Source organism: Nilaparvata lugens, chromosome 5 (assembly GCF_014356525.2).
Source record: "Nilaparvata lugens isolate BPH chromosome 5, ASM1435652v1, whole genome shotgun sequence".
NCBI lineage: Eukaryota > Metazoa > Arthropoda > Insecta > Hemiptera > Delphacidae > Nilaparvata > Nilaparvata lugens.
Window position 1 is genome coordinate 7,768,566 of NC_052508.1, and position 19,177 is coordinate 7,787,742.

At 34.2% G+C, this 19,177-nt stretch overlaps 2 protein-coding genes across 4 annotated transcripts in view; one reads left to right on the top strand and one right to left on the bottom strand.

Annotated features, from left to right (window-relative positions):
* Positions 1 to 5,166: 5,166 nt before the first annotated feature.
* LOC111055457 (sodium-coupled monocarboxylate transporter 2) overlaps positions 5,167 to 19,177 on the bottom strand; it is a 55,368-nt gene continuing 41,357 nt past the window's right edge. For all 3 annotated transcript variants that reach the window (XM_039429834.1, XM_039429835.1, XM_039429836.1), the window contains exons 13-15: positions 11,052 to 11,201; positions 8,775 to 8,844; positions 5,167 to 5,416 (exon numbers count right to left, since the gene is read on the bottom strand). In XM_039429834.1, the coding sequence (XP_039285768.1) occupies positions 11,085 to 11,201 (117 nt within the window). In that variant the 3' untranslated portion in view covers positions 5,167 to 5,416; positions 8,775 to 8,844; positions 11,052 to 11,084. The remainder of the gene's footprint in view (positions 5,417 to 8,774; positions 8,845 to 11,051; positions 11,202 to 19,177) is intronic.
* On the top strand, positions 13,963 to 14,675 carry LOC120351714 (putative phospholipase B-like 2). Its single transcript, XM_039429839.1, has one exon. The coding sequence runs from the start codon at positions 14,238 to 14,240 to the stop codon at positions 14,667 to 14,669; it is 432 nt and encodes a 143-aa protein (XP_039285773.1). The 5' UTR covers positions 13,963 to 14,237; the 3' UTR covers positions 14,670 to 14,675.

Sequence of the window (19,177 nt, forward strand, 5' to 3'; positions counted from 1 at the left end):
GGTTTGAGTTGTTGGGGGGGGGTGCCTATTACACTACTTTGGATCCTATAATTAAGCTACAAAAATCATTTATTAGAGTAGTTGCTGGCGTGGGTTATAGAGACCACTCTTTTCCACTATTTCTCCAATCTGGGATTTTGCCGCTGAGACATATGTATGTTCACAAGGTATTGTCCATGTTTTACTTGATAAGTGGAAATGACGGTGTAACAGTGGACTATTGTGATTTGGTTGAGGGTCCCCATTTAACAAGAGGAGTGGTAAATCACAACCTACGAGGAGTCAGGCCAAACTGCACTCTTTTTAGGAAGTCATTTATTTTTCTTACACTTAAATTTTTCAATCAATTACCCAATGATATCAAAATAGTTTTCAGGTCTCGTGATAGAATACAGTCGCTTAAATCTATTATCAAGAAATGGCTACTAAGTATTACCCGAGAGGATCTTGAAACCATGTACAACCCTATGATTTAATTTCCACTGATGTATGATCTATTGCTCCAATTTTGCTAAAAATGTTATTTTCTTCATTTTTCATTAATATATTCTCTACACACTTCAAAATGGTTTTAAATAATGTTTTAGTGTTTGTTTAATAATTCTTAAAAAAGTGTTTGAGTTGAATTCATTGTTTCCTATTGACTGGCTCATTATTCTTCTCCGTTATATTCCTAAACTCTGGTAATGTTTTTTATTCCATGAAATAATATTTTATAATAGTTTTTGGTTAATAGTATTTAATTGATGAAATATTTGTTGATATATTAATATTATATATTTATTAATATATTGGTTGATGAGTATTTATTTAATAATTTTTATTAAGTGATAATTTTTATTCCATATCATTTTTGAAATATATATATTTTTTTGTTTCTCTTCGTCCTGCGTGATGAATAATATATTATTATAATTATTAATACTTGATTAATCTTTCATATATTTTCCTTGTTGAATTTGTATCTGCCAGCTTTCTCTGTCTCTGCTTGTTCCTTGTCTAACTGCATTGCTCTCAACTGTACTCCATCATGCGGACGTGATTTTATCACTTGCATGGTTGAATATTTCCACATATTATTAATGTCAAACTATAGTAGGAGAAGTATTTTATGTTTATTATTGCTTGATTGCTTGTTTGTATATTGATGGAAATAAAAATTTATTATTATTATTTATTATAGTTTAAATCATGATTAAATGCCACGAGAACCAATCAGAGAAGCCTTCTTCGCAAGCTTTCGCTGATTGGTTCGCGTGGCATTTAATCATGATTTAAATTAAATAGGATTTCGTGCAACTCAATCATATAAATATCTCAAATTATCAACTCAACTAATCAAAATAATCAAATACTCAACTCAATATATTATATAATCACATTCAGATTATATTTAGTTGATATAATTTTTGTTGAACTGAAATCAAAATTGGAGAGAAGAGAAAAAATGAAGGTTGAGAAAAATAAGTTGATGCAGAAGTAAAACGATAATTAAGCCTGGTTGCACAAAGGCCGATTAAATTTTAATCTTGATTAGTTTCAGGAGAACCAATCAGAGAAGGCGTTTTTGAAAAAATGAATTCTCCGATTGGCTCTCGTGGAAAATCATGATTAGAATTTAAATAGCTTTTGTGCAACCGGCACTTGAAGTGTGTTAATTTGTATCAGTAGAAAACCATTTATAATCAAAATACTTGATCGATACAAAACCTTGATGGAGTACCAACTATAAATCAAATTATTCAGTGGATAATAAGGTCGTTTACTCAGTTCGTTTACTCAGGCCCGGTAGCATAAAAGCCGGTTAAATTTTAACTATGATCAATTCCACAAGAACCAATCAGAAAATGGCTTTCTGATAAGACGGCTTCTTTGATTGGTTCTCGTGGAATTGATCACGTTTAAAATTTAACCGGCTTTTGTGCAGCCGGCACTCAGTGAAGTAAATTAGTTAATAATAATTATTATATTATAATTTATATTTTCGAAAAGGGAAAATTAGGCAACTAAATAAAGAATTTCAATATTATTCAACAGTTGAATGCGTGTACCATGATAACGAAGTTGCAGTGGAAATCCCACATTCTCTCTCACTTTAAATTGGTGTGAAGCATTCATGTTATAGACCTAAGTGAGGTCTAAGATCAAAGTCGACGGTTTTACAAATTTATTTTCCTACAGCTACCTCGGAAAGTTACTGTTCCTGTACTGATTACAATACCCAAATATTCACTTTCCCGCTCTAGTGCAGGAAAAATTTTTTCTGCACTCCAGATTTGCAACATGGCAACACAAAATAGTTGGTGGGTTATATGGAGGATTAGTGCACGAAAACAAAAATTAAGTTGGTAAAAATGACTGTGGTTAGATTTAGATAAGAATCATTTCAATGGCTACCCTACATTTATGTTAAAATCTCAATCTAGAAATCCAAAACAAGAATAATGTTCATCTAAATCATAATTAAAAATCATCATTTACGAATTCTCATCATTTAATAATAGATAATAGTCTAGTTCTTTTCTATTGATAATTATTTTCAACTGCAAGAAATGAGAAAAGTAGCAAATATACATTATAAAATTCGAATTTTGAGGTTAAATGATTACCGTTCGATATTCATATAAATAAAAATAATAAAAAAACATAACAATACTACAATAAATATTCTCTGTTGTCTATGTAATTTTTATAAATATTTTTCAGTTTAATTTGAGCATTTTTCTCGGTAATTTGAAGAAAAGTCTAAATTTCTGAATCCTGTTTCAGTAGCTGGATGAAACAAACTTAGGTACGATTCTTCCCGCTAGGTCGCGCGCTTGTCGGTTCAGCCATCCCAATCAGCTGTTGGCGTGTATTTTAAATGCGAATTTTTTGTTCTATCTGCATTTTTTCTGATTCTTGAATGAATAAAAATGAGAACTTTGGCTGAGAATTTTCAACTTCAATTGGATTATTTATTTTTAAATGAATTAAGGTTGTTATTAATAACAGCATCACACACACAAACATTTGATGGATATCAGCCATCATTTTACCCATAATCAACCACTTCTCATATTCAATGGTAACTGTAGGAAAAGTTTAATGTGAAATACGTGAGCAAAGTTCCTCTGCTGCCCTCAAGAAGCCATTCCGCCCTCGCCTACGGCTCGGGCGTAAACGTTTCTTTCGGTGCAGCAAACTGTCACTTTGCGCACTAGTTGCACAAATAACTATTACAGTATGTTTATCTATATTACGCATTCACGGCGAAACGCGGCAACAGATTTTCAATAAATTTAGATTGTTGTTTTTGTTTTTTAAATTGCGCGTCGACTTATACACAAGGTCTTTGGAAATTTTGCATTTTAATTTTTGACCATTTTCGCAAAAATCCATGAATTTCTTAAAAAATGCAAATCTCCCAGATTTGATTGATATTCGGGCTATAGATAGAGTTTGACCTAACAAGTCTTGTGCTATAATATGAGACGTTTTGCTAAAATACAGAGTGAGTTACTATTCACTGAAACATGAAATCTTTCCTCCATTCTCAGATCAGAAAAATCACTCATCTTCAAATGCTTATAACTCAAGAATAGGAGCGAATTTCGCCAATGTGATGACATATTATTGCTTCTCTCGTCAAGTACTAACATTCCTGAGAGTTTGAGCGATTTTAAGGATAATATAAAAGGAAAAAGAGCCTCCTTCATACGCCATAATATTACCGTAAAGACTATAATCGGACTATAGAATTATTCAATTCAAAAATTGATTTATTTCGCACAACATAATATTATCACAAAACATTGTACCTGTCAAAAATACAAAATGAAAAATACTAATGGAAATCCACTTTGAAAAACAACTTATTTTAACATTATTTGTTTTGCTTTCAAATCATAATTCAGCTGTCGAGAGAATTATTAATTGCATGCAATGAGGCATAGTATTTGCTCCCGACTTTTCTCTGCTCTTAACCACTTCCCCGTAAACAAAACCTTAGTGCATTCGTGTGACGTTAGCACAGGTAGGGCTCCTACACCAATAAGAATTCGCTGATTTCAGCTGATCTATATCAGCTAGTGTTTTTATTGGTGTAGGAGCCCTACCTGTGCTGACGTCACACGAAAGCACTACGGCTTTGTTTACGGAGGTAGTGTCTCAACTCAGTAAGCTCTTGATGATAGTAGCATACTAGTTTGGAACAAATTATTAGCACTGTAGATACAACAACCCAAACAGCCATTAGCCGTTTTCACACCGATATCTCGCCGACACGACAGGACAGGACAGAATTTACTCTGATGAGCAGTATTAGAGGAGGCTGTGGTTTATAAGGGCGCGAGGTCTACTGTTCACAGAAGTACTAGTAAGGAATATACACTGTTTCTAGTGGGATTCAGCATTGATTGAATTGGATTAGAATTTTTATAATGTATCCTAAGAGTGAGACAAAAGAGAGACAGAGATAGTGAGAAAGAAAAGAAAGAAAGAAGAGAGAGTAAGAGAAACAATAGAGACAGAGAAAAAAAGAATAGAAATATTTTTTAGCATGTCTGTAATGCGGGTTGCATACACATTGTATGGCAGGCGTTACGTTCTAAACACAGTACTTCAGATTGAGGATGGTATGCTAGTATTTTCTTTCTGTTTCTTTACCATCGAGAGGAAAAAGAAAAGGAAGTAGAAGAAGAAGAAGAAGAAGAAGAAGAAGAAGAAGAAGAAGAAGATGAAGAAGAAGACGGAAGAAGAAGACGGGAGAAGAAGAAAGATGAAGAAGAAGAGAAGAAGAAGAAGAGAAAAAGAGAAGAAGAAGAAGAAGAAAAGAAGAGTAGAAGAAGAATAAGAAGAAGAAGAAGAAGAAGAAGAAGAAGAAGAAGAAGAAGAAGAAGAAGAAGAAGAAGAAGAAGAAGAAGAACGGAGAAGAAGAAGAAGAAGAAGAAGAAGAAGAAGAAGAAGAAGAAGGAGAAAAAGAAAAGGAGCAGGAGAGGAGGAAGAAAGAGAAGGAGGTGATGAAGAAGGGAATGGAGAAGGAAATTCAGATTCAGATTCCGATTCCCTTATTCATGTGTTTAACGAAAAGAAAGGAGAAGGAGAAGAAGAAGAAGAGGAGGATGGGAAAGATAGGAAGAGAGAGAGTGAAGGAAGTGAAGAAGAAGACTAAGTTCATTTTCATTGATTATAATTCTTTGGTTAGCTCTTTATTGTCTGCACTTGCCCCGTTAACAGGCACTAGCACATAGTCGCCAGGAGGGGCGCGTTTTTCGGGCGCCCCTGCCCCCTGTGGTCGGATCCACCCCCTTAGTTGCGGCACCAGCAGGTCGCAGTCCAGCGTGGCCAGGTTTTGACCGCCGGTCAGGTGCGACGTGGGAATGCCAACTGCCAGACCTAGCAGCATACCCACACACGCATAGTAGATGTAGCTCACCTGACAACAATAATCAAACATATCACATTTTACTCTCAAAAGAAGGCGAAGAAAAAGATGGAAAAATGAATGATTTGAAAAGAAAAAACTAAGTAAAAGTAAATGGAGGAGAATATGATGTGGGAGAAAAAGGAGATATTTTTTATTTATATATTATTATTATATTAATAGAAATTGATTATTTTATATTTTATTTTTTATCTCACATTGCCAGGTTTGATAAGACCTATGGCAAACACTGGTAATAATAAACAAAATAATAACACTTCTATGATGAAATAGTATATTTCGCACCTAGGGCCGAAAATGAGACTTTTCTGGCTCGAAGTCGGTTTTCAAGTCCGAGGCCGTAGGCCGAGGACTAGAAAAGATTGAGAGCCGGAAAAACATTTTTGCCATGGTGAGAACGTTATTTTTCGCCACACAGGAAAATAAACAATATATATATATATATTATATATATATATATATATATATATATATGAGAATAATGTCTATTATAAGCACTTCCGAAAGCAAAAGTGGAAGGTCATAGCTCTAGCAAATCCGAGGTAATCTGAATATCAAGAAATTGTCCAAGTATTTTTATTTTTTATTCTGATTTGTCTAAATAGACTAACCTAAAAGATTATGTTCAATTATGTAAGAGGTTGAGTTTATACTTTTTATTCTTCCAAATGACAATAAGATGATATTATTATAAATGTTTTAATTATTGAATGATAAACACAAATAATGAAAAGTTTTTGATCAGCTGTTTTAGCACACTTGAAATTTGGCCAATCTGAATGTCAACGGATGTTTAGGTTAGAAGTTCTATCCTACTCTGAAAATCGAATTATTTGAATAGTTTATAATATATATCTTATCTGTATTTTATTCATCCAAATAAAATGATAGTATATTATTACAGAATACTCTATTGAATTCTAGAAGCATAAAATGATTCCGTTTATCCACCATGTTCCGTGATAAACGCTGTACTAGGAGGTTTGAGGTTAGATTCTATTGTACTCTGAAAATTGAATTTGAATAGTTTATAATATCTCATTTGTATTTCATTCATCCAAATAAAATGATATTATCTTATTGCAAAAACTTTATTCAATTCTAGAAGCATAAACTGATTCCATTTCATAAACTATTTTGTAAACACGTTCACATCAAATCAGAATCAGCTGACTTCAAGGTTATTTTACAGCCCTAGGGCCGTAAAAATTTTACCGGCCTGGTCAGAAAACAATCACTTTCGGCCTCCATATGACGCACGTAAACCAGCTCATTACATCCAAGTGGGGCGAAAAATAATTAATAACAATAATAGTACATAGTAGAATATTTGTAAAAATGCATGCTGAAAATGAAAATGATGGATGATATGAATGTATCAATTCTGTAGAATCTAGAGAGAAGTGGAAATTTGAAAGGTACAAGTGGGAGGATATTAAGGCTAGGTGAGGGGTAGGGATGTAGAATATGGGGATTATGGATATAAAAGAACCTGGATTTTCGGTGGGGTTCTACCACCGTGAGGAGACGAGGACGAAGAAGGAGAAGGAAAAATGGAGATAAAGGTGGAGGACGAAGAAGGAGAAGAAAAGATGAAGATGGAGAAGGAGGAGGAGATGGTAGAGGAAGAGGGAGCAGGGAGAGAAAATTAGAAGAGAAGGAAGTAGGGGCTGGAAAAGAGGAGGAGGGTGAAAGATAAGGAGAAGGTGATAAAGAAGGAGAAGAAGAAGAAGAAGAAAACTGCAACGAAGGAGGATGAGGAAGAGAAGAATGAGGAGCAGGAGTAGGTAAAGGTTGAGGATGAGGAGGGAAAGGAGGAGTTGGTCGAGAAGAAGAGGGAAGATGTGGAGTAGGTGGAGGAGTAGGAGGAGGAGGAGGAGGAGGTGTAGGAGGAGGAGAATAATAATTTATGGAGAAGGAGAAGGATAATATCAATTAGAAGGAGACGGAGAAGGTAATGAGGAAGAGGAAGAAGAAGTAGAAGAAGGAGAAGACTTAGTTTTCATTCATAATTACCCAGTGACCATTTCCATTCAATATTATTTTAACTGGAGTTGCTGTTATACTAATTAATAATTATTGTTACAATTCACCAAACTTTTCCTCCATCCGGAAATCTGAGCAATTATTATCAAAATTAGTTTAAACATATTGGGGAAAACTCCTTTAACATATATTTTGACATAAATTATTCTAATTGTGTTAATCTATCTCTATTTTACTACATTTTACAGTGATATTCATTAAACTATTCTATTATACTCCAAGTGATTCATATTTTACTCTGATTAAGTTCCACTTCAAACCGTTAACATTTGTTGGATGAAAACGTTAATTGACCGAACGGCGTTAATTGACCGAACGACCTATCATAAACGGCCCATCAGTATCAATATTCTCACATTTGAAAAACAAATTTAACAGGTGATTGAAAATAAAATAAAAAATGAATAAATGAATAAATGTATAATATAATAAATGTTTAATATAGCAAAATAAATGTTTAATATAGCAAAATAAATGTTTAATATAGCAAAATAAATGTTTAATATAGCAATGTTTTAACTCGGATTTGCTTTTGTCTGTCTTTCTGTAACGCGATTACGGCCAAACGTGTTGATAGAATTCGATAAGATTTGGCAGGAATATTCCTTTTTTCAATTGCGCGTCGATGTATACACAAGGTTTTTTTTTTAAATTTTGCATTTTAAGGATAATATGAAAAGAAAAGGAATTCCTCCGTACTCTGATATCACTTTATATATCATCTACTTTGAAGATAGGATAAATCAGACTATAGACTATTCATAATCAATCAGCTGACTAGTGGGTTATTCAGTGCATGCATTACACAGATGTCTGGCCGTGTCTATTTCTATAAGGTAGGGTTTCAATAGTTTTTATGATGCGTGCCCATCAGTATCAATATTCTCACATTTGAAAAACAAATTTAACAGGTGATTGAAAATAAAATAAAAAATGAATAAATGAACTTAATAATGCTGGAGAAATTATAATATTCTTAATTGAAAAAAATTAATTTTAAAATAGTTGAGTAATATTTTTATCAGATGGAAAGATTATCACGGAACTGGATAAACTATCATATGGGATACAAATTCAAACGTGAACTGAGTTTATTGACATAACTGAGTTTTTGATCTCGGAAAAAACAAATAACAGTTTTTAAGAGTAAATTATGATTCAAATGTGGATTGTGATTCAACTGAATCAACTAGAACAGGTGACATCAGATATTTGTGGATGAGAAAACTGCGTGATGTCTACTGTTCACAGAGCTACTAGTGTTATCTATAAATACAGTATGGAGTGAATATATATAGCTGACCTGGTACAACATGCTGACTGTTCCATCTGTCCATACAGGTGTGCCCACTCCTGTGTATGTCTCCACTAGGCTGCAACAAAAAACATAATAATTAATTGAACGAGTATTAGCGAGTTCTCACTTTTGGCTTACTCGCCAAAGTCGTTGTCCGTCTTTTTGTATGTTTTACAATAACTTTAGAAAGAATTGATCGATCAGATTCAAATTTTGAACACATATTCTTCGAAACTTCTCACAAGTAAAGTTTCTTGGACAACAAAATTAAATCACTCCTTCGCCATTTCTCAGGATATAACAAACAACATTAAAAGTGCAAAATAAAAGAAATGTTGTAATTTATCATTTAGTCAGCTGAAGAATATTCATTGCATGCAATTACAACATTTTTATTATAAAATCACTCCACTTGAATGGGCAACTTTTTTACAAATTAATAAGAGCAATATGAAAACTTGTAGTACCCTTCATTATTAAAAATATTACAACGACAAGTTTCGACAATATCTTAGGTCATTTTCAAGTTGAAATCAAGTGGATTTCCTTAGCTTAGGTCATTTTCAAGTTGAAAATGACCTAAGATATGATCGAAACTAGTCGTTGTAATATTTTAAATAATAAAGGGTACTACAAGTTCTCATATTGTTCTTATCATGTTTATTCTATTCATTCATTCATAATATCATCTGAGGCTATCTGGAAGATATCACACAGACAGACCTCCATGCGCTGACACGTCATTTCAGCTGGTCAATATGGTACAACATAATTGACCGAGCGAAGTGAGATCTAAAATTCAAGTCGACGGTTTTGCATTTCTCTTCGTGTTTATATTTTTAAATGTTTATATGTTGCGCATTTACGGCGAAACGCAGCAATAGATTTTCATGAAATTTGACAGGTATGTTTTTAAATTGCGCGTCCACGTACATACAAGGTTTTTGGAAATTTTGAATTTTAAGGATAATATAAAAGGAGAAGGAGCCTCCTTCATACGCCAATGTTAGAGAGGAAATCAGACTATAGAATTATTCATCATAAATCAGCTGTCGAGTGGATTATAAATTGCATGCCATGACGCATGCAATTCAATATTTCAATGTAACTTGCTGAAAAATCAGCTATTGTGTGGACTGTTAATTGCATGCCTCATTGAATGCTATTTTTATAAACTATTAAATGAACTATTGATTGCATGCAATAACGAATGCAATTATTAACTAAAAAAACATACTATCGTCTCTCGACCTTTCTCTGCTTTGAACTCGGGTTGACCTGTTGCCAGTATGATTGTCTTGAAGGAGATTAGCTTTTGATGTTTGAATTTTCGATATACCAACCCCAACAGCCATTAGCCGTTTTCACACCCATATCTCGCCGACATGACATACAGACAGGATTTACTCTGATGGACAGTATAAGAGGAGGCTGTGGTTTATAAGTGCGCGAGGTCTACTGTTCACAGAACTACTAGTTTATAACCACATACTCAACAAACTGATATGGGTTGAGATATCAATGTGCGGATTTCGCCATTAATTTTCTCTTGGAACTCTGTATCAAAATCATGACCACCTTCAAAAGCGACAGAGCAATTTTTTTTGAAAATTAATTTTTCATTTCGAATCCCCAATGATCCAACTTTCGAATTATTCTTGTAAAAGAAATGTTTCCATGATATTCACTAACTCTGTATAATTAACAGTTGCGGGGTTTAGAGATTACAATACAGGGTTTTTCTAAATGATGGGCTCATTTTCAAAAATTGGTATTCATTAAAGTAAAAATGCAAGATGGAAAACCTTTATACCAATGGAAAGAGAAAGTTTCAAAGTTTTTTTAATACCTTACAAGTGTTCAATGTGGCCTCTGGCTGCTGCACGGCAAACATCTACGCGGTAGCCAAACTCGTCCCACACGCGAGAAAGCGTATCTGGTGTTATTGAGTGCACGGCAGCAGTGATACGGTTCCGCAGATCGTGCAGCAGCCGGAGGCCACATCCAACACTTGTAAGGTATTAAAAAAAACTTTGAAACTTTCTCTTTCCATTGGTATAGAGGTTGTCCATTTCGCATTTTTACTCTAATAAAGACCAATTTTTGAAAATGGGTCCATCATTTAGAAAGACTCTGTATAACAGCAACAGTTCTTGAGCGAGTTCTCCAAACCAGGGGGTCACTAGTAGTATGCGATTGATAAATTAATCAATAAGAGTGAATAGGCTACTGAAGAATAACAAATTATTGATGAATATAAATGAATGTTGGTTGATAACTTACTCGTGGTTGATAGAAACGTTGGCAGGACACCCGTCAACGGATGTTTATTTTGCCGGGAAACTTCATACGTCCGTCTGCTATGACTGCCTGTGCTCCACTCACTATCCAAGCCGTTCCTAACAGGCTGGCCACTAGACCTGCCATTGCACCCTGAAAACAACAAAACATAATTGAAATCTGATTAAACTAGTAGTTATGTGAAGAGTAGACCTCGCGCTCAGTAAGTTAAATCTACCTGTTGTTATGTTTTATCAAAAATTAATAAATAATTTATCAATTTAAAATGTCTAGAAAAAATCCTAAATGAGCATAGAGCTTTCTGTCCTATCGAACCGTGACGTGTCGTGCCGGAATGTGAATGTGAGCGCTGTTATGTGAGGTCTGGCTGCCGTCGATACGCCAATCCAATCAACCCATCAGAGAATATTCTGTGTTGCCGAGAAATCGGTGTGGTGAAACCTTAGACCAGTTAATAGACACGCTGGGAAGTCTAGCCTCTGAAGCCAATATCTACTGCCATACCACCATATCGTGACGTCAGCATCGGATAGAAAACTTTTCTGTGGAGTTTTTTTACATTGTTTTCTATCCGATGCTGACGTCACGATATGGTTATATGGCAGTAGATGTTGGCTTCATCGACTTTCAGTATGAAAATACAATGGGCCGTGTCTATTCTATAACTAGTCTAAGGTTGAAACTAACAAAATAAACTACCATAATGCTGATTTCCTACGAACTTAATTTCTCACTTTTCATGATTTTAGAAATAAATTTCTTTTCAATAATATTTGTTGCAATTTTAATCATCAGATTAAAAAAGAAAAATGTATTTAAAATAATGTTTTCTATAAATAACTCTAAACCCCAAACTAGAATCATGGCCTCAGTTTATGGATAGACAAAGTTAGTAGACGACTGTCTAATAACGTTGATGGAAAGATACATTTTCAAGATTTTCTATGTTTTTCAACGGGTAGTATTATAGTCGATGTTCGATGTTTTTGAACGGGTAGTATTATAGTCCACTAGAAAGCTGATTTATGATGAATAATACTAAAGTATGATTTTTACTGTAATATTGGCGTTCAAATGAGACTCCTTTTCCTTTTGTATTATCCTTTAAATGCAAAATTTAAAAAAACCGTGTGTATACGTCGACGCGAAATTCAAAAAGAAATATACCTGTCAAATTCCATGAAAATCTATAATTGCTGCGTTTCGCTGTAAATGCGGAACATAAAAACATAAATATAAACAAAAATATAAACACACTAGCCGTCAGGCTCGCTTTGCTCGCCATATCCGTCTAGCCAAGGGGCTTCGCCCCCTGGACCCCCGACTGGATCGTCCAAGAATGAGATCATTTTTCATTTGAGCATTTTTATCATATGTTAGGACGATCAAGTCGGGGGTCCAAACTAAACGTCTGGCTAAACGGATATGGCGAGCGAAGCGAGCCTGACGGCTAGTAATATAATATTCCCAGGAATAGCTCTGATTGAAGTAGCAGCGCCCAATCAATTTTTCCGCGATAAATGCATTTCAATCTTTAACTTGGTGCCAACCTAACAAAGTCAACTCAACTTAATGCCAACCTGACAAAATTATTAATTTAGTTACCAGTTAACAACTGTTTCGAAGAGGTACTCTCTCTAGATTATAGTTCTATATTAACATATGGTATGGACACTTTTCAAATATAATTAGAGATAATAAGAAGAATATACATGCTAAAAGACGAACTTTAAACCCTTAAAAACCACCCTTAGAGTTAAAATATTGCCAAAAGATTTCTTAGTGCGCCTCTAAAGGGCCAACTGAACATACCTACCAAATTTGAACGTTTTTGGTCCGGTAGATTTTTAGTTCTGCGAGTGAGTGAGTCAGTCAGTCAGTCAGTGAGTGAGTGAGTGCCATTTCGCTTTTATATATATATATAGAAGATAAACTTATAAGCATATAAACATACAGAGAAATGGAAAACCGTCGACTTGAATCTTAGACTTCACTTCGCTCGGTCAATAATTTATGTACTCTTACAGAAACAGTAAGATACAGATATTAATAAGCATAAAGCATCAGTAAAGTGAAACGCGCGTGTTCGTGGTGCTCAAGTCTGCACACAACTTTATAAAGTCAATCTGACTTTTGTTCCAATTTACACTGTTAACTCAAGCTTACTGACAGTCTAGTAGTTATTTTTCGTGAAGCTATGTGACGCTGGTAGTCTCTCATACTGTGTCGTTCTTACACTCTCACCCAGCTACAACAGACAACAGTAATAATAGACAGTAGTCTACAGTAATCGGCTGGGTTAACAAAAAACCGGTTTGAAATTTGAAACGACCCATACCATGGGATATCTTCCTATGCTATCTTTTCTCTATGGTAAAACCCAACTCATTCGACCGTTCCATGCTATTGAGTTGGGATTTACCCCAGTAACATAAATGGATGACCTTGTGATAATATTATTTTTGTCACTTACAATAAATCTATTGTCAATAAATTTCAATCCTATTTGAAATTTAACTTGAAACTTTAAACCGTTTAATACCCCTATTGAGTTGGGTTTTACCCATGTAACATGAATAAATGACCATATCTCTAACTTACAATAAGTATATTGTCAATGAATTTCAATTCTTTTTGAAATTTTACTTCAAACTTTCAACAAAAACTTGAAACTCCTATCCAATTTAGTCACAGATAATAAGTTATCTCCAATTTCAAGAGAATAAGCTACTCTGTTTGTATGAGCTGAGAAAAAAAACTATTGAACCTTTTCGACCTTAGCTTTGTTTATTGACTTGATAACCGCTCTATTCAAGATATACACAGTCGAACAATTCAACGTTTTATCTCTTCCGAGATAGCCGGAAATTTTGACGAATAATTAGTGTGATTTAATGGCCTATTATGCTTTCAAAACGTTACAGTTCATGTCTGTTATTAAATTCAGTTGCCGGCTGAGTAATTGAGAGCTGGACAGGTTAGTTGGGACTGAGTTAGATTTGAGTTAGGACACGCTAGTTAGGAGTGAGTTAGGACAGGTTTAGAATTGGAATAAGTTGAGTTTAGTCTTTCTTGAGTTAGTTTACAAGCCTAGTTACTAACAGAAACGTTAGTAGATACTAACTACTATAGTAACTAGTTACTAACAGAAGCATAGTCACCAACAAGATGCAGCTTTTTGCAAGTTTTGTTCTGTTACTTTCACTGTGTTTCGTCACTATCTACGCAGCAGATGAGACTAAAAACTCAGATGTAGAATTGTACTACACACGTTTGAAGCACATAGGAAAGAAACACAATGTAGTTCAGGTCATAAAGGGTGAGGTACCCAAAGGTGTCAAGTGGATATCGAGAGGTTATTTCACCAATCAGGTTAACCAAACCGGTTTCGGCTATCTGGAGGTTGAGACAAACGTAGAGTCCGACAGTGAGGTTCAGGCCTATCATGCGGGACACCTCGAAGGTTTCCTAACCTCGGATTTAATCGCTGGTCGTTTGTTGAACATGGTTTATCCGTTAGAAACTGAAGATAAGAGTGCGTACAAGTTGGCTATCGATTTTGTGAAAGCAAACTCCAAGTGGATCTCGAAAATAGTTTAAAATAGGCCTATAGCTATCCTTGGTAAATTGAGAAACTATATGCAAAATTTCAATTTAATCAGTCCAGTAGTTCAGACGTGATGATGCGTCGTTCGTGAATTTCCTATCCAGTACGTGTTTTAGCCGATTCTTTCCCTTATTATACTTGTAGTTCTGTGAACAGTAGACCTCGCACAGTTATAAACCGCAGCCTCCTCTTATAATGTCCATCAGAGTAAATCCTGTCTGTATGTCGTGTCGGCGAGATTTTGGTGTGAAAACGGCTAATGGTTGTTCGGGTTGGTGTATCAAAAATGCTAACATCAAAAGCTAATCTCCTTTCAAGACATACTGGCAACAGGACAGCCCGAGTTCAAAGCAGAGAAAGTTCGAGACACAATACTATGTTATTTTAGTTATTAATTGCAAGCATAATTGCACGCAATCAATAGTTCATTTGATAGAGCATAAAAATTGCATTCAATGAGGCATGCAATTAATAGTCTACACAGCTGCTGATTTTTTACCAAGTTACATTGTGATATTGAATTGCATGCTTTATGGCATGCAATTTATAATCCACTCGACAGCTGATTTATGATGAATAATTCTATAGTCTGACTTTTTCTCTAATATTGGCGTATGAAGGAGGCTCCTTTTTCCTTTTATATTATCCTTGAGATGCAAAATTTCAAAAAAACCTTGTATATACGTTGACGCGCAATTTGAAAAGGAACATACCTCTCAAATTTCATGAAAATCTATTACCGCGTTTCGCCGTAAATGCGCAACATATAAACATTTAAACATAAAGAGAAATGCCAAACCTTCGACTTGAATCTTAGACCTCACTTCACTCGGTCAATTATGAATAATCTATAATATAATAAAGGAAATAATAAGCATATACACTTATGAGATAGGAAATTCACGAATGCCGCATCATCACGTCTCCTAGCTTCTATAGTGCAGTCAATAAGTGTACATATTAATTAAACAATAGCAGTAAGAGTTCCTAATGAGAAATTCACTGTTCAATTTTTCAAGTAGTAATTTAGGATAGAAAAAATTAGCTCATTAGTCTTTAGACTAGATGGCTATAGTATTGACCAATAGAAAAAAAAATCACGTCTCAACTACTGGACTGATTAACTTGAAATTCTGCATACATAGATTCTTAATTTACCGAGGATGGTAAAAGGCCTATTTCAAATTCTTCAAGATTTCAGTAGGTCAAGTTTTCAGTTTGTCAAGTTTCTAATTAGACCCTTGCGGAGCACGGGTCACCTGCTAGTTATATTATAAATAATAATAATGAACCTGTTCTCCTATCTTTCTTCACTGCAAGATTGTAGGTATCGACCTCACTATAGTCGTGTTGAATTCAAAAATATTACAAGAGTACTAGTTATTCTCTAAAATTGAACATTCAAGTAGCGTTGTTGAAATACTATATCAGACGAATAATATTATATCAATGATAGGGTTGATAGAATATTTATTTAATTAATTATACATTTCATGATACACAAGCCATATGCAAGGTTGAAGATGAACCAACAGGCTTAACTGAAAACTGTTCCTTGTCGAGAAAGAATTATATTCACTGATCAAAATGTTCCATGCATAAGGAATATAAAATAATATTAAATAATATTCCATATCATGGAATATAATCCTATATTATATATTATGGATTACCAGAAACAAATACAGTAATTCGTAAATTTAATCTACTTTGCGGATATGAGTTTTTGATAATTAGTGAATATTCAAGAAAAGATTGAGCAGCAGTATGTACAGTAAGGGAAAAGCTCTACGATTGGTCATCAGCTGTTGACCAATGAAGGTGGAGCTCGACTGTATTGGCCGAGACGAGACAAGCCCAGCTATTCCAAATATGGTCATGAACACTGTAGTAAGAGAGACTTAGTAACTAAAAAAAATCAAATGAATATTGACAAAATATAAAGTCGTTTCGATCCGATATGAATATCAACCAAAACATCACCTCCAAACAACACTAAAAGAACTCGAATTATTTCTTCATTTATGTGGAATATAATATTCACTTGCTCATTCAGTAGTTAGTATTATATAACAATATTGCTACCTCATGAATTTTCTTTGGAAAAAATAGGGCTGAAGAATTCTTGAACGATACGGAGATGAAATGTTATTTCGTTATTTAATTACGATAATACTCAGTTTATCATTAAATTGAATGATAAAGTTTATAATCATAATGTTTGTTGATACTGTTCTATTTATACTCTTACTAGCCGTCAGGCTCGCTTCGCTCGCCATATCCGTCTAGCAAGGGGGCTCCGCCCCCTGGACCCCCGACTGGATCGTCCAGGAATGAGATAAGCAGGCTCGCTTCGCTCGCCTGCATTTTTCATTTGAGCATTTTTATCATATGTTGAACAATCCAGTCGGGGGTCCAGACTAAAACGTCGGGCTAACGGATATGGCGAGCGAAGCGAGCCTGACGGCTAGTAATATAATATTCCCAGGATTGAGGTAGCAGTGCCCAATCATTTTTCCGCGATAATGCATTTAAATCTTCAACTTGGTGCCAACCTATTATAGTCAACTCAACTTAATGCCAACCTGACAAAATTATTAATTTAGTTGCCAGTTAACAACTGTTTCGAAGAGTACTCTATCTAGATTATAGTTCTATAGTAACATATGATATGGAAATTTCAATTATAATTAGAGATTGGGAGAAGAAGAATATACATGCTAAAAGACGAACTTTAAACCCTAGAGTTAAAATATGCCAAAAGATTCTTAGTGGGCCTCTAAAGGGCAACTGAACATACTACCAAATTGAACGTTTTTGGTCCGGTAGATTTTTAGTTATGCGAGTGAGTAAGTGAGTGAGTGAGTGAGTCAGTCAGTCAGTCAGTGAGTGAGTGCCATTTCGCTTTTATATATATAGATAAATAAGAGGAGATTGAACAGATAATGAACATTCTCGGTAAAGATAAAAACTGTCTTAACATTTGTTATTGAGAGGATAAAAAATATCTATCTTCAATGAATTTCAATCGATATCAACGATAACATGAATGTTACAAAGAAGTACAACAAATTTCCGTAATTCAGACCATTCCTTCTGACTTCCTTTTTCCAGGAAATTTAGTACTCTTCGATGTTTGTTTCCATTACGAACTGCTTGTTAATAATCACTTCCGAACAACTAAATTACGACATAGCAGTCAGATTAGATTCATAAATAAAAGCTATTAGCACTTCAAGTGAAGTGTCAAGCAGTGTTGAAGAAGGGCCTATTATCCGAAAGCACTCCACAAATGTGAGTAGAAGCTAATAGCTTTTAATTATAAATATTGTGATGAATCTTTTGAGTAAATCTCATGAAAGGAGAGAATTGACTAGAAAAAATTGTAATTAGCCTTATAAAATGAAAGGTTTGCCAAACGAACAGTTAGCACTCGAGCGATAAGGCTTCCTTATCAACAGCTGAGTATAAGATAAGAGTACCGTCCTGTACTACACATTTTTTCAAAGAATTATTTAATAAAATTATAATTATTTTGCAAATTAGGTATAAATCATTCATGATTTACTCATTGAACTTTTGGAGGTTACATTTTTGTTTACAATTGATCAGATGTTTTGTAGCAGCTCAGACACAGCTGACTGACTCAATATATTATAAATGTCATGCCAGGTTTTCATGCAAGCTATAATATTATTTCTAAAATTAAGAACTATTGAAAAGGATAAAGAATTTCGAATAGAAAAATAAAATGTTTGTATTATTGTTAAAATTATTTATTATTCACAAAATTACATTATAATGTCGAATGTTTATAACGAACTAGGTCATAGCATGAATATTGTATCACTGATAAGAGCAGCAAAAATTAATTATAACAGTTCCGAATATAATAAGAATTGTATAGAAATATTAAATTATAAATTATTGATTCAACTGAGTCACAATGTGAATGAATCTCTTTGGCAAGTCTAAGCCAATCATATGTCATAGAAATAGCACCAAAAGGGATGATCGTTTGAAAACATATGTTAATCTGTTATCAGACAGCAAACCTGCCTTATCATATATGCTAGTGCATGTACACTGTATAGGGGAACTATGTCTAGAGGATTAAGCAATTTAAAAAATTATACAAATTAAATTATTATTGTAATCAGAGGAATTATATTTTGCTGCTTGCCACTGACGTCATACCTACGTCATAATCATTCTACCAATGGCAAATTTTCATGCAATTTAATTACACAGAGATTCTCAGAAAAAGGTTCTAGCCAAAGGCTTAGAAGAAAGCGAGACACTTCCCTTTTAAAATCCTCACCGTTAAGACCTTGTTGAAAAGTTACCAAAGACCCATTAGTGAAATTTTGTTTGATTTTTGTATATTTTATCTGTGAGCCAATATCTTAGGCTATTTTATTCATTATTTTATAAATTTATTTCATCAATCGATGATTCTAGAAATTCGAATTCAATTATTCCCTGATTTAATTGGTAAAGG

Excerpts from the sequence above, each read along its gene's own strand:
- LOC120351714 (XM_039429839.1), top strand. The coding sequence starts at position 14,238 with ATGCAGCTTTTTGCAAGTTTTGTTCTGTTACTTTCACTGTGTTTCGTC.